At 41.1% G+C, this 14533-nt stretch overlaps 1 protein-coding gene across 4 annotated transcripts in view; it reads left to right on the top strand.

Annotated features, from left to right (window-relative positions):
• The window catches only part of Cpsf160 (cleavage and polyadenylation specificity factor subunit 1), a 70129-nt gene that overhangs the window by 53938 nt on the left and 1658 nt on the right, over positions 1–14533 (top strand). For all 4 annotated transcript variants that reach the window (XM_076192383.1, XM_076192382.1, XM_076192384.1 and 1 more), the window contains 6 exons: positions 113–202; positions 4325–4452; positions 4657–4840; positions 5368–5544; positions 7279–7472; positions 12339–12526. In XM_076192383.1, coding sequence (XP_076048498.1) covers positions 113–202; positions 4325–4452; positions 4657–4840; positions 5368–5544; positions 7279–7472; positions 12339–12526 — 961 coding nt within the window. The remainder of the gene's footprint in view (positions 1–112; positions 203–4324; positions 4453–4656; positions 4841–5367; positions 5545–7278; positions 7473–12338; positions 12527–14533) is intronic.

Below are 14533 nucleotides of genomic sequence, written 5' to 3'. Positions count from 1 at the left end.
AGTCATTAATGTTGAAATTATGATACACTTTATATATATTGTATTTTTACACACAGCATTACATATCTGGCACTAAACAACATACTTATTTGACTTTTGTCATACTTGACAGGAGGAAATCAAGGAAGAACGAGATGACCGATTCATTCAGGTGCAGGCACCCATGTTCTCCATACAACTGTTTTCCCCCGTCAATTGGCAGGTAATGCAGACCTTCAGCTCTCTCTCTCTCTCTCTCTCTCTCTCTCTCTCTCTCTCTCTCTCTCTCTCTCTCTCTCTCTCTCTCTCTCTCTCTCTCTCTCTCTCTCTCTCTCTCTCTCTCTCTCTCTCTCTCTCTCTCTCTCTCTCTCTCTCTCTCTCTCTCTCTCTCTCTCTCTCTCTCTCTCTCTCTCTCTCTCTCTCTCTGTTTCTATCTGTCTTCTCTGTTCCTACCTCTCTTTTTCTCTCTCTCTCTCTCTCTTTGTCACTTTCTGTCCCCTTCTCTCTGTCTCTTTCTCTGTCTATATCTCTATCACTGTCTCTATCTCTCTATCTCTATCCCTGTATTTTTCTCTCTTTCTCTCTCACACTCTCTCTCTCAAAAATTAAGGTTGTCAGTATTTACAAAGAAAGGTTAGATATGGTGTACAGGTACCTGATTGCAACCCCATCTTCAGTGGGAAAGAGAGAGAGGCTAGCTAGCATCATCATTAGCAAGGAAGAAATAATCAAACAGATAAACTTAAAGCTACAAAATCTGCAGTTCCAAATGAAATTTTTCTGAGAGAACTAAAAGAGTGCAAATTTGAAATCTGTGAGCAGTGGCGATTCTAGGACTATGAAAGTGGGAGGGCCAGCTGAAAAACTGGGGGGCCATGGCCATTCCCATGCCCCCCCCCTTGAATTGCCACTGTGTGTGACACCGGGATGTGGTCGGTACCGCAGCAGTATTTACCAAGGTGTGTGTATATACAGTATATATGTATATATATATACATATATATATATAAATATATATATATATACAGTCAAACCTCGGTTTTCGAACATAATCCGTTCGAGAAGGCTGTTCGAAAAGCGATTTGTTCGAAAACCGAAACAATTTTCCCATTATAATCAATGTAAATAATTTTAATCCGTTCCAAGTCTAAAAAACAACTTTTTCTAATTTTTTTTTTTACTATTTTACACCATAAACTGCACTGTATACTGTTTACCATAAATAAGTGTATCCCACTTCTTTTCTTAAACTTTTCAAACCACCCTCTGCTTGCTTTAAAATCAAACCCTTCCGGAATAATGCTAGGATATTTTTTTATCAAATCTTCATACAATTGTCTTGCTTTGGCACAAATTGCATCTTCACTAAGAGTATCACCTGCTAACTGTTTCTCATTTACGAAAATCAGCAAAAGTTTCTCCACTTCCTCCAATACCTGTGGCCTTTGTTTGCTAAAAACACTTGATCCTTTAGCCACATCACTTGCTTTAACCTGGTCTTTATTTTTTAGGATGGTGCTTATCGTCGATTTCGCCATCCCAAACTCCTTAGCCAACGCAGACACACGAACGCCACATTCATATTTCGCTATTAATTCTTTTTTAAATTCAATAGTTTTGCGCACTACTTTCCTCTTTTCTTCACCACTTGAACTTGCTTTCTTTGGACCCATGATTAGGGGCTAATACACGATGCAAAGATGAAAAAAAGTCAGATTTACGTAAATAAGAACGAACACGTCTGCTCGGAATGAACTTTGATCGCAAATGCGCTACGGAGGAAGCGTCCTTAGCGTTCGAGTTCTCTCGGCTCGCGAGTGAGCCGCGTTCGGGTACGCTCGGCTTCTTTCGGTTTGTTCGAGAGCCGAAATTTGGTCGAGTTCTGAGACGTAAAATTCTCGAAATTTTTGGTCGAAAACCGATTTGGTCGAGAACAGAAGCGTTCGATAACCGAGGTTTGACTGTATATGTATATATATATATGTATATATATATATGTATATATGTATATATATATATGTATATATATATATATATATGTATATGTATATATATATATATATATACATATATATATATATATAAAATTTAGAAATAGGATATGCAAAAAAATGGGGGGGGGGGGGCATGGCCCTCCCAGGCCCCCCCCTAGAATCGCCACTGTTTGTGAGTGGTTAATGGAAGTATTGAAAGGGTGCAAAATCTTCTCTGCACAACTACAGACCAATCAGTTTGACGTTAGTTATAGGTAAAATGCTAGAATCATTAATAGCAAGTAGTATCAGGGATCACATCGAGAGACATAATCTGATTTGTGACTCACAGCATGGGTTTCCCAAGGGTAGGTCATATTTGACTAATCTTCTATCCTTTTACACAAATATATACAAGGTGGTAGACAACAGTGATAGCTACAGTGTTGTATACCTCAACTTTAGGAAAGCATTCGACCAGGTGCCTCTTCAGAAACTAGTAGATAAAGTCAAGGCCCATGGCATAAAAGGAAAAATGTTTGAATGAATTAGAGCCTAAATTAGCGACAGAAAACAGCAGCTCACCATTAACAGTGTAAAATCCAAATACTCCAGGGCTTGATTTTGGGTACCTTATTGTTCATTATGTATATAAATGAGTTGGATAGTGGGATTAATAGGGATGTTAGTAAGTTTGTGGATGATGCTAAAATAGGTTGCAATATTAGGTCAGGGAAAGATGCTGGGATACTGCAGGAGGATCTTAATCAATTGTTTGCTTGGTCAGAGAAATGGCAAGCAGAATTCTATATCTCAAACTGCAGTGTGTTAAGCATAGGATTACATGACCCAGTTAACAGGTATAACTTAGATAACACCATGTTAAAGAAAACAGAATGTGAAAAGGATTTGGGAGTGTTAGTGAGTCTGGACCTTAAATTCAGGAAATGGTGACTTAGTGCCAGGAATAGTGCTAACAGGGCATTTGGATATATTGCTAGGAGGGTTATAAACAAAGGTGCAGAGGTAATCATTAAAGTATTAAACTCTATCTGGCAATAGACCCATCCTTAACTATGTGGTATGATTTTGGTCTATATCCTATAGAATGGATATTAATTCACTACAATCAGAACAGAGGAGAGAGACTAAAATGATAGAAGGGCTTAGAAATTTACATTGTGAAGACAGGCATAGGCATCTTAACCTCTTTGGAAAAATGAAGAGTGTGGGGTGTTGTAATAGAGGTATTCAAATGGATCAAGAGCTTTAGCAGGTGATGCAGGTAAGGTCATCATATTAAGAGAGCAAGGTAGGACTCATAGTAATGGATTGAAATTGGACTAGTTTAGGTTTAAGAATGAAATAGGCAAGAACTGGTTTACCAACATAGTGGTTAATGAATGGAATAGACTTGGTAACAATGTAGTGAGCGCTGAAACAATTGGTTGTTTTAAGAGAAGTTTTGATAAATTTATAGATAGGGATGACAGGTGGTAAGGGGCATGGAACTGCCTACTCGTAGTATAGGCCTTATGGTCTCTTGCAGTCTCCTCCATTCTTATGTTCTTGCTTTCTCCCTCTCATCCTCCCTCCAATCTCATTCCCTCTATCTTTTGTCATTTTCTTTTATCTTTATTTTTATTCTTTTATTTCCTTTCTTTTAACTTTTCTGTCTTTCTTTTATATCTTTCCTTCTTTCCTAAGCTATCATGAATGTCATGCATGGGTAAGGATTATATGCTTGGGGCTTATTGATCAACCTAGAAGTGTGGTCTCTCTCTGAAACTTTTTTCCCAAGTTGATGACACAGCTGCTGTGATATATTAGATTATTTCATATAACCACTTTGGTACAATGATATCTATGTAGGCATCATGAGGCGGAAGTGGGTACACAAGGATGCTGGTGTCGGTGTCTTGATTATATATATTTTTATGTACTGAAATTGTTAAGCAATCTACATGCCAATCCACAGCAACAACTAATTCTAAATATCTATGTGTTTGTCTAATACTAATAATGAAGAAGGAAAGGGTGGTGGATGGGAGTGGATACATGCCTTTTGACATGGCCACCTCCCTCATAAAGGGGAAAAGCCTGTGGTGATGAGATGTACAAGGGGAGAGGATGGTAGCAGGTTGGAAGTGAGTATTAAGGGAGAAAGACTGGAGGAAGTGGATAGCTCCTCTCATGTGAAAATATGTAGGAAACAGTCCAAATGTGTGGCATGAAGGTGTTTCTTTGGTAATTATCTTGGAGGATCACTATGACTAGCAAGTACTCATTACTGGTCCCTGCGTTTTTCTTTTGTTTATATACCTCTGAGCATATTTTAAGTTCTCCTTGATTAATTATTTGTCTTATAACAGGTGATTCCAAATACTGATTACAAACTCGAAAATTGGGAACATGTTACCTGTTGTAAGAATGTGATTTTGGCATATGAAGGTGATCGATCTGGTCTCCGAGGTTACATCGCCCTAGGAACCACATACTGGTAAGTTATCAGGCTCATTCATTTGTTATGAATGGTCATTTTGTGTAAATTTTCATATGTTTAAATACCATAGTCATTGTTACAGTATCATCCTTCATTCCTTTTATTTGTTTCCTGATTTTATATTTTTGTGAACAAATAGTTGCTATTTTGTATCTATTTTTGTGAACATATAATTTCTAATTTGTATCTGTTTTGTTTAAGTTTTGGAGAGGACATCACCTGTCGAGGACGCATTTTCATCTTTGATGTTATTGAGGTTGTACCAGAACCTGGCCAGCCCTTGACAAAGAACCGTTTGAAGATGTTGTACGAGGGTGAGCAGAAGGGGCCCATTACAGCTCTTTGCCACTGTATGGGCTTCTTGGTGTCAGCAATTGGACAGAAGGTGAGTTTGTGTACTCAAAATGAATACAAACAAGATAATGAAGCACTTGTCAATTTATAATTTAGCAAAGCTATAGGTTAGAATTATATGAAATTGTGTGTGTGTAATTTTTCTTTGGGGGGGGAACTGGAAGTTGGATAAAGGCTAGTGATTTTTCAGTTAAGGATTTGATATTTATAGAGTGTACTCACATGTAAACTTTTCATATTTTTGCTCTCATTATTAAAGTGATCATATAAAGAAATTATTATATATATATTTTTCTTTTTCTGTGGATGTACTGTGTCTTGCAACACTGCTTCTGACCCAAGGCAGTGGACAAGATGCAGGGATGACCTGTCATCCAGGAGGAGCCAAGATAAGAGGGTGGAGGGGAGTTGAGTGTTATAGGGATGGAATGGGTGGGAGTGGTTTTTATGCCTGTTTTTTTGGCTACCACTCTTATAAGGGGGAAAAAGCCTTTGGTATATGTATGTATGTTTTCTTTATGGATCATGCTTTAAGACAGTGTAATCCTTATTTTCCAGGTGTACATTTGGCAGTTGAAGGATCGTGACCTTGTTGGCATTGCATTCATTGATACTCAGATTTATGTCCATGAACTTGTAAGCATAAAAAGTCTAATCTTGGCTGCAGACATCTGCAAGTCCATATTTCTTCTACGGTTTCAAGAGGAATTCAGGACGCTCTCCCTCGTGTCCAGGGTAAGTATGGTGTGGCAAAAGCAGAAATTAAATTTGTTTTATTTATTTATTTTTATTTTTTATTTTGATGTGTAGGAGTGAAGATGGTAATTCATTGAAGGTTCGAGTGTTTTTTGTATGGAGTAATTGGTGAGGAGCAGTATGGGTTTAGGACAGGTATTGTGTGGATCAGATTTTTGTGGTAAGGCAAATATATGAGAAAGCTTTAGAAAAGGGTAAGGATGTCTTTTTTGCCTCTATGGATTTGGAAAAGGCTTATGACAGGGTAGACAGGAAGGTACTATGGGAGGTATTGGAAATATATGAGATAGGAGGAAAGCTGTTGAGAGCAGTCAAAAGTTTTTAAGAGAGTAGTAAAACCAGTGTTAGAATTAGAAATGGAGAGAGTGAGTGGTTTGAGGTAAAGGTGAGACTTTGCTAGGGATATGTTATGTCACCTTGGCTGTTCAATTTATACATGTATGGGATGGTGCAAGAGGTAAACACAAGGGTAATGGGCTGGGGATTGGAGATAGTTAAAGAAAATGGAGAAAAATGGGAGATAAAGCTAGTTGTTGTTTGCAAAAGAAGGAAGTTGAAGATAAATATGGGTAAAAATAAGGTGATGAGATGTACTAGGGGAGAGGATGGCAGCAAATTGGAATTGAGTATTAAAGGAGACTGGAGGAAGTGAATAGTTTAAGGTACTTGGGTGCAAATGTGGTGGGAAAGGGAGGAGTGGAGGTGGAGGTAGAATGTAGATTGAGAGAAGTAAGTAAATGCCTAGTGGGAGAAATATACATTTGGGAATAGATGCTAAGAGAAGATTGTATGAAGGGGTGATTGTGCTTACAGCACTGTATGGGGCAGAAATATGGTACATAAGAGAGGAAGAGTTTAAATGTATTTGAGATGAAATGCCTGAGAAGTATGGTAGGGGTTACCAGGTTGGATGGAGTGAGAAATGAGGAAGTGAGGAAGAGAGCAGGGGTGGAAAGGGAGTTGGGAGATAGGGTTGATAAAAGAGTATTGTAATGGTTTGGATAAATGGAAAGAATGAGTGAAGAAAGATTAGTAAAATAGGTGTGGAAGGCAGAGGTGGGAGGAGTGAAGATGAGGGGGTGACCAAGGATGAAATGGATGGATGGGGGTAAAAGGGGCATTGGGAAAGAGGGGAATGTCTGGTGAGGAAGGAAGGGAGAAAACAGAAGATAGGGGTGGGTGGAGAATAGTGTATGGATGATGCTGTGATGCATGGAAGGGAATGGGTGGGGGATGGTGGTGGGATGTATGAGGAAGTATGTGTGAATGATATTTTGATGCAGCTTGAAGGGATTTCTTCCTGTCTTCTCTTTTTCTGCATAAGGGGACAGAGAAGGGGGGTTAACACTTAAATGAAGTGGCCTTGCTGTAGATGTGCTGTGTCTTGCTACATTGCTTCTGACCCAGGGCAGTTGGCAAGATGCAGGGATGACCTGTTATCCAGGAGAAACCAAGAAAAAAGGGAGGGAGGGGTGGTGAATGGGAGCAGAGTAGGTGGTGATGAAATGGATGGGAGTGGATTTATGTCTTTGACTATGGCTTCTTCCCATGTAAGAGGGAAAATGCTGTTGGTATATGTATTTATAATGGTCATTTCAGGTTACGATATGTTTGTCTTATAAGTGTTTCTTATCATATTTTGATGTAACTGGAGCTTCAAAGACTTATACACAGGAATAAGCTTCTTTTATTAAACTTTTTTTTATTCAACAGGATCACAAACCTCTGCAAGTGTATGCCATACAGTTTCTTGTGGACAGCTCAACATTAGCTTTCTTAGCATCAGATGTGGATCGCAATTTAATAGTATACACTTACAACCCAGAAGCAAGAGAAAGTATGGGTGGCCTCCGACTTATTCGCAAAGGGGACTTCCACCTTGGGTTCCAAGTTACGTCATTCTTCAGGTACATGTGTGATTTGGTTTTGTTGCTGTATGACATGGTTGGTGATTACTTGATCCATTTTTCTCCATGTAACTATATGTGTCTAGTGACACTGCTTCTGACCCAGGGCAGTGGGCAAGATGCAGGGATGACCCGTCATCCAGGATGTGCCAAGATGAGAGGGAGGGTGGAGGGTGGAGGGGAGTGGAGTATGTAGGGGATGGAATGGATGGGAGTGGTTTCTATGCCTTTTTCTTTTTGGCTACCCCCTGTGTAAGGGGAAAAAGCCTTTGGTATATGTATGTAGACATTTGGGAATGGATGCTAAGAGGAGACTGTATGAAGACATAATTGTGACAACAGCACTGTATGGGGCAGAAACATGGAACATAAGAGAGGAAGAGAGAAGGAGTTTAAATGTGTTTGAGATGAGGTGTCTGAGAAGTATGATGGGGGTTACTAGGCTAGATAGAGTGAGAAATGAGGAGGTTAGGAGAAGAACAGGGGTGGAAAGGGAGTTGTTGTTGTTGTTGTTGTCGTTCCCTAGACTGTCTGTCCGAGCAGTCCTGTCTCCCCAAGGAATGCCATAGCCGAAACTGGGTTTTCCCATAAATCCTTTATAGAGCGTATGTTGTGTTGTTTGCGTGCATGATTGTGTATAATGCAGTCTTCCATTATGTGTTGTATGGTATGGGGTGAAGTGTTACATCCTGGGCAGCTGTTCACAACGCGGTCATCCAGCCTCTTCTGGTAGCTTAGAAGTGCTGGGTGGTGACCGCACCGCAGTCTGGCCAAGTGGACTCTGTCCTTTCGTGGGAGAGAGGATTCAGAAGGGTGGATATCAGGGGGTCTGGCATGCAGCAGTGTGTTGTCTTTCAGTGTGTTAATGGAGCGGTGAGTGATATGATTATGAATATGTTTCCGGAGGCTGGTATTTGGTGGTTGTGGAGGAAGAGAAGAGAGTATCTGTGCATGATAAAGGTCTTTGGGTGTTGTTTTAATGTTTCTTGGTGTGTGTGGGTGTTCTGCTATGTAGTGTAGCGGGTGTGATGTGTTTGTGGTGGCTGCGGCAAGTGTTTGTGTGCCTCTCATGTCGAGGTGGTCCTTGACTTTGAGGACTTTTGTTTCATGGTGTAAATGGTCTGTAGGTGTTGTATTTGTGCAGCCTGTAATTGTTTTTAGGGCTTTGTTTTGTATGATTTGAAGGGTGTTGTGGTGTGTCTCACTGAGATTAGGAGCCCATGCAGGACTCGCATAATTCAACACTGAGCATATGCATTGTTTGTATATTGTTATATTAGTTTCTTTGTTTTGTCCAAATGTTGTTCCAGTGATTGACTTAAGTGCGTTAAGTCTGGGTGTGCATTTGTTTTTTATGTTTGTGATGTGTTGTTTGAAAGACATGGATGTATCGTATGTTACACCAAGAATTTTCGGTGTGTTTGTGTGTGGTATTAGAGTGTTGTTGATGTAGAGATGAGGTATGTATTTGTGTTCTTTTGTCCAGTTGGTGAGAAGTGTTGCTGTAGATTTGGTTGGAGCTATTTTGAGTCTGTTTGTGATGAACCATGTGTTGAGTGTGTCAAGGTATGGCTGGATTATTTCTGCAGCTTTGTCTGTGTTACGATGTGTGCATGTGATTGTTATGTCGTCTGCGTAGGAAGAGATTTGTATTTGAGGTGTCTGGTGTGGGTAAGTCATGCATGTATAGATTAAATAGTGTGGGGGATAGAACTGAGCCCTGTGGTACTCCGTTCTTAATGTTTCTGATGTGCGATGATTGGTCATTATATGACACGTAAGCATTCCTACCAGCCAGATAATTGGCCAGCCATCTTTTGGTGTTATTGTGCATGTCTGTGTTATATATTTTATTTGTTAGGTTGTGGCGGGGGATAGCATCAAAAGCTTTACTAATGCCTAATGTTATGAGAAGTGTTCTTTGGTGGGGCCTATTTGAATTGATGCCATCTAAAATTCTTTGTGTGAGGTTTGTCAGAAGAGTGTTTGTGGAGTGTAGTGGCCTAAAACCGTGTTGTGAGTCAGCAAGGGGAATATGTGGTGTGACAAGTTTAAGTATTAGGCGTTCAATGACTTTAGAGGGGGTGCAGAGAAGTGTGATTGGGCGGTGCGATGTTGTGATTGTTGGGTCTTTGTTCGGTTTTGGAATGGTGATTATTTTACCATGCTTCCAGATGTCGGGTATAGTGTTGTGTGAATAGCTGTACAGACGCTCCTCTACTTACGTTCATTCATTTTACGTTTTTTTGATTTTACATTTGAACTGACGATAAAAAAAAAAATTGTAAAAAAATTTTTTTTGAGTGAATTTTTTAGTTTACCGTGCTCTCCGTAGTTCAAACGATACTTGCGCACGACGATGCGTCCATTGTTTACATTGTGCAGACGACAAACTGAAAATGCCTTGCCTCCTCCTCCTCCCCCTCCTTCACCATTTTAATTTATGTTGCTTGAATTTAATCTATTTGAAATTAATGTTATTATTTTACAATGTTATGTGTTTAATTAATGATTTAGGGGTGTTTTATAAGATACGGTAATAGAATTTACCGATGTATAGTACAGTAACAACTTACGTTCATTTTCAACTTGCGTTCGGCCGTTCGGAACGTAACTAAAACATAAGTTGAGGAGCGTCTGTAGTTTGCAATGTTTGTGAGTGCGTGTATACCTTGTGGTCCAATGTGTTTTAGGTGGATGTTGCTTATGTTATCAGGGCCACAGGCAGATGAGTGCTTGAGACTATGTATTATGAGTTTTGTCTGACTGTCTATGAAGGGTATATAGTCTGAGTCTGTGGGAAAGTCTTTCTTACGTCGAATGGTGCGTCGGTCGTCAGGGTGAGAAGTGAGATGGCTTGTCTGTGCAAAATGACGTATGAGTGCGTTTGCTTGTTGTCTGTTTGAGGGTAGATTATCTGTTGTTGTGATTATTGCTGCGTGAGAGCGTGTAGTGTTACTGTTGGATAGTGTAATGCTGTTGAGTGTTTTGTACAATTTGCAGGTGTTTGTTTTGTGATCAAGTGTATTGATAAAGTTTTGCCAATTTTGTGTTTTTTGTTCATGTATTTTATTGGCAATCACAGTGTTTAGTGTTTGTATTTGGTCTGCTATGTTTTGAGGGATAGGTGTGGGGGTACCGTGTTTAAGTGTGTCACGTTGTCTGATGAGGCCTTGGATTTCTGGTGTGAAGTTGGGGTTGTGTGATTTTCTGTTGCCTCTAGGGATGTATCTCTTGTCTGCATTTTGTATGATTGTATTAAAAGTGTGCACAGCATTGTTTATGTTTGTGATTGGTGTACTGTTAAGTGTTTCAAAATGTTGTTCTGTCTCTTCAGTAAAAGCTTCCCAGTTAGCTCTCTTGTAATTGGTGTAAGTGTGTCTGTGGCCAGCTGGGGTGCATCTTGTTTTGGTGGTGATGATGATTGGAAGGTGGTCAGAGCCAAGGGTTCCGACCACTCTCCATGATGTTGTTGGGGTTAGGCAGGGGGAGCAAAAGGTGATATCAGGAGAGGAGGGAGTGTAGAGGGCTTGGTGAGGGATATGTGTATGATTATGTGTGTTGTTCATGATAGTCAATGAGTCAAACTGAGTCTGTATATCAAGCCCTCTGTCTGTGTCAGGGTTGTCGACATACCAGGCAGACGACTTGGCGTTGAAGTCTCCACCCATGATCAGGTTGGGGATTGAGGCTAGTTGGCTAAAATGAGGCCTGAAGGTGTCTGGAACTGTGGGGGATGATTGGCCCCCAAGAGTTGGGGGCCAAATGGCAGCAACCACCCCTGGCCATCAGCTCTACGCAGGTGGAAAGGGAGATGGGAGATAGGGTTGATGAAAGAGTATTAGGATGGTTTGGACACATGGAAAGAATTAGTGAAGAAAGATTAGTAAAAGAGGTATGGAAGGCAGATGTGGAGGGAGTGAACATGAGGGGATGTCCTAGGATGAGGTGGATGGATGGGGTGAAGCGGGGAAGAGGGGAATGTCTGTTGAGGAAGGACGGGAGAGGACAGAAGACAGGGGTGAATGGAGAATGGTTGTATATGGATGATGTGATGCATGAGGTGGAATGGGCATGGGGATGGGGGGTGAGGTAGTATGTGTGAGCAGAATTTGATGCAGCCCAAAGGGATTTCTCCCTGTCTTCTCCTTTTATGCATGTGGGGACGGAGAGGAGGGGGAGCCGATTTAATGAAGCGGCCTTGCTGTGGATGTGCTGTGTCTTGCGACACTGCTTCTGACCCAGGGCAGTGGACAAGGTGGACGGATGACCCGTCATCCAGGAGGTGCTAAGATAAGAGGGAGGGTGGAGGGGTGTGGAGTGTATTCAGGGATGGAATGGGTGGGAATGATTTTATGCCTTTTTCTTTTTGGCTACCTCCCTTGTAAGGGGGAAAAGCCTTGGTATGTGTATGTATGTATGTATGTATGTTGTTTTTCTCTTGTCCCACTTTAATAAATCATCTCTATCTAGGACTTCCATGATTTGGTTTCATTGCTGTATGACATGATTGATGATTACTTGAACCAATTTTCTCCATGTATCTGTTTATAAAGTTTACAACCTCTATTCTTGTAAATCACGATTAACTCGCATTAATTTTCTATCTTATCCCCCAACAAACCTTATCAATTTCACTCAACATCTTCAGGCTCCACTGTGTCTTCTTATAGGTCATTGCCTTGTGCATGGACTAAGTTGTTTGATCATTAGTTTTCTGTTCTCACCCCCATACTCATAATTTTTGCATTCATTTACCTTATTACTTAATTCATATATAGCTTAAACAGCTTAAGCTTGTCATAAAGTTAAGCATACCTTCATGAAAGCAAATGTGACATTGATTATAACTTTTTTCTTAATCAGGATCCGTTGTCGGCTTGGAGATGTCTCAGGAGATCGTCGAGCGGGACTAAACATTGAAAGACGGCACCTCACAATGTTGGCAACCCTTGACGGCTCCCTAGGTTATGTCTTACCTGTTAGTGAACGCACATATCGTCGTCTGTCTATGGTCTATAATCTCCTGGTGCAGCATGTTCCCCATTTGGCAGGTACGTAAATATTGATGGGATTAGCATGTCTTGCAAGTCTTCTTTTTCTGAGACATACATACATACACATACATATACCAAAGGCTTTTTTCCCCCATATAAGGGAGGTAGCCAAAAAACAAAGGCATAAAAACCACTCCCACCCATTTCAACCCTATCACACTCCACTCCCCTCCTCCCTCCCTCTTATCTTGGCACCTCCTGGATGATGGGTCATCCCTGGATCTTGTCCACTGCCCTGGGTCAGAAGCAGTGTCGCAAGACACAGCACATCCACAGCAAGGCCGCTTCATTAAATCAGTGACCCCCTGTCTCCATCCCCTCATGCAGAAAAGGAGAAGACGGGGAGAAATCCCTTTGGGCTGCATCAAATTTTTCTTACACATTCCCTCTACCCCATCCCCCATCCGTTCCACCTCATACATCACAACATCATTCAAATACAACCATTCTCCATTCACACGTCTTCTGTCCTTCCTCAATAGACATTCCCCTCTTCCCCAGTGCCCCTTTTACCCCATCCATCCATCCATCTCATCCTAGGTTCCCCCCCATATTCACTCCTTCCACCTCTGCCTTCCACAAGTCTTTCTTCACTCATTCTCTCCATGTGTCCAAACCATCCCAATACTCTTTCATCCACCCTATATCCTAACTCCCTTTCCACCCGTTCTCCTCCTCATTTCTCACTCTATCCAGCCTAGTAACCCCTATCATACTTCTCAGAGACACCTCATCTTCTCAAACACATTCAAACTTCTTCTCTCTTCCTCTCTTATGATCCATGTTTCTGCCCCATACAATGCTGTTTTCACAATCACTCCTTCATATAATCTCCTCTTAGCATCCATTCCCAAATGTCTATCTTTTATTACATTTTTTAATCCACCAAGGCATTTACTCGCTTCTCTCAGTTTAATCCACCAAGGCATTTAGTCGCTTCTCTCAATCTACATTCTACCTCCACCTCCACTCCTCCCTTTCCTGCCACATTCGGACCCAAGTATCTAAAACTATCCACTTCCTCCAGTCTCTCTCCCTTAATACTCACTTCCAGTCTGCTGCCACTTTCACCCCTTGTACATCTCATAACCTTACTTTTACCCACATTTATCTTCAACTTCCTTCTTTCACACACTTTCCCAAACTGTTACTAACTTCCTCAATCCCTCCTCTGATCCTGCTACAAGTGCAGTGTCGTCCGCAAACAACAGCTGGCTTATCTCCCACTTTTCTCCATTTTCTTTAACCATCTCCAATCCCTGACCCACCACCCTTACATTTACCTCTCACACCACCCCATCCATGTATAAATTGAACAGCCAGGGTGACATAACACATCCCTGACAAAGTCCCACCTTTACCTCAAACCACTCACTCTCTCCATTTCTAATCCTGACACACGCTCTACTACTCTTGTAAAAACTCTTGACAGCTCCTAAAAGCTTTCCTCCTATCCTGTATATCTGCAATACCTCCCACAGTGCCTTCCTGTCTACCCTGTCATAAGCCTTTTCCAGATCCATAAAAGCCCAAAAAACATCCTTACCTTTTCCTATAGCTTTCTCACATATGTCTTACCACAAAAATCTGATCTACACAGCCTCTACCTGTCCTAAACCCACACTGTTCCTCACCAATTACTCCCTCTGTTCCTCTCCTAATCCTCTCAATCAAGACCCTCCCATAAGCCTTCCCAACTATACTTAATAAGCTAATTCCTCTGAAACTACTACACTCACACTTGTCCCCTTTTCCTTTGTAAAGTGTAAATATGCAGGCACTTCTCCAGTCCGCCGGCACTCTACCCTCTCTTAAACAAACATTAAATAATCTCACCAGCCAGTCTACCATCGCTGTACTGTACCTCCTTTTTTCAGACATTCTGCATAACATCCATCCAGACCAGGTGCCTTACCTGCTTTCATCATCTTAACTGTCTTCACTTCATTCTTCCTTATTTCTCCTCTATTTTTCTCACTCATCACTTTTCTGAGACAGTCTTCA

Source organism: Oratosquilla oratoria, chromosome 11 (genome assembly GCF_046742065.1).
Source record: "Oratosquilla oratoria isolate Oo_2021 chromosome 11, ASM4674206v1, whole genome shotgun sequence".
In the NCBI taxonomy this organism is placed as follows: domain Eukaryota; kingdom Metazoa; phylum Arthropoda; class Malacostraca; order Stomatopoda; family Squillidae; genus Oratosquilla; species Oratosquilla oratoria.
The sequence above is the reverse complement of the archived record's forward strand: the minus strand, read 5'-3'. Positions and strand labels throughout refer to the sequence as shown.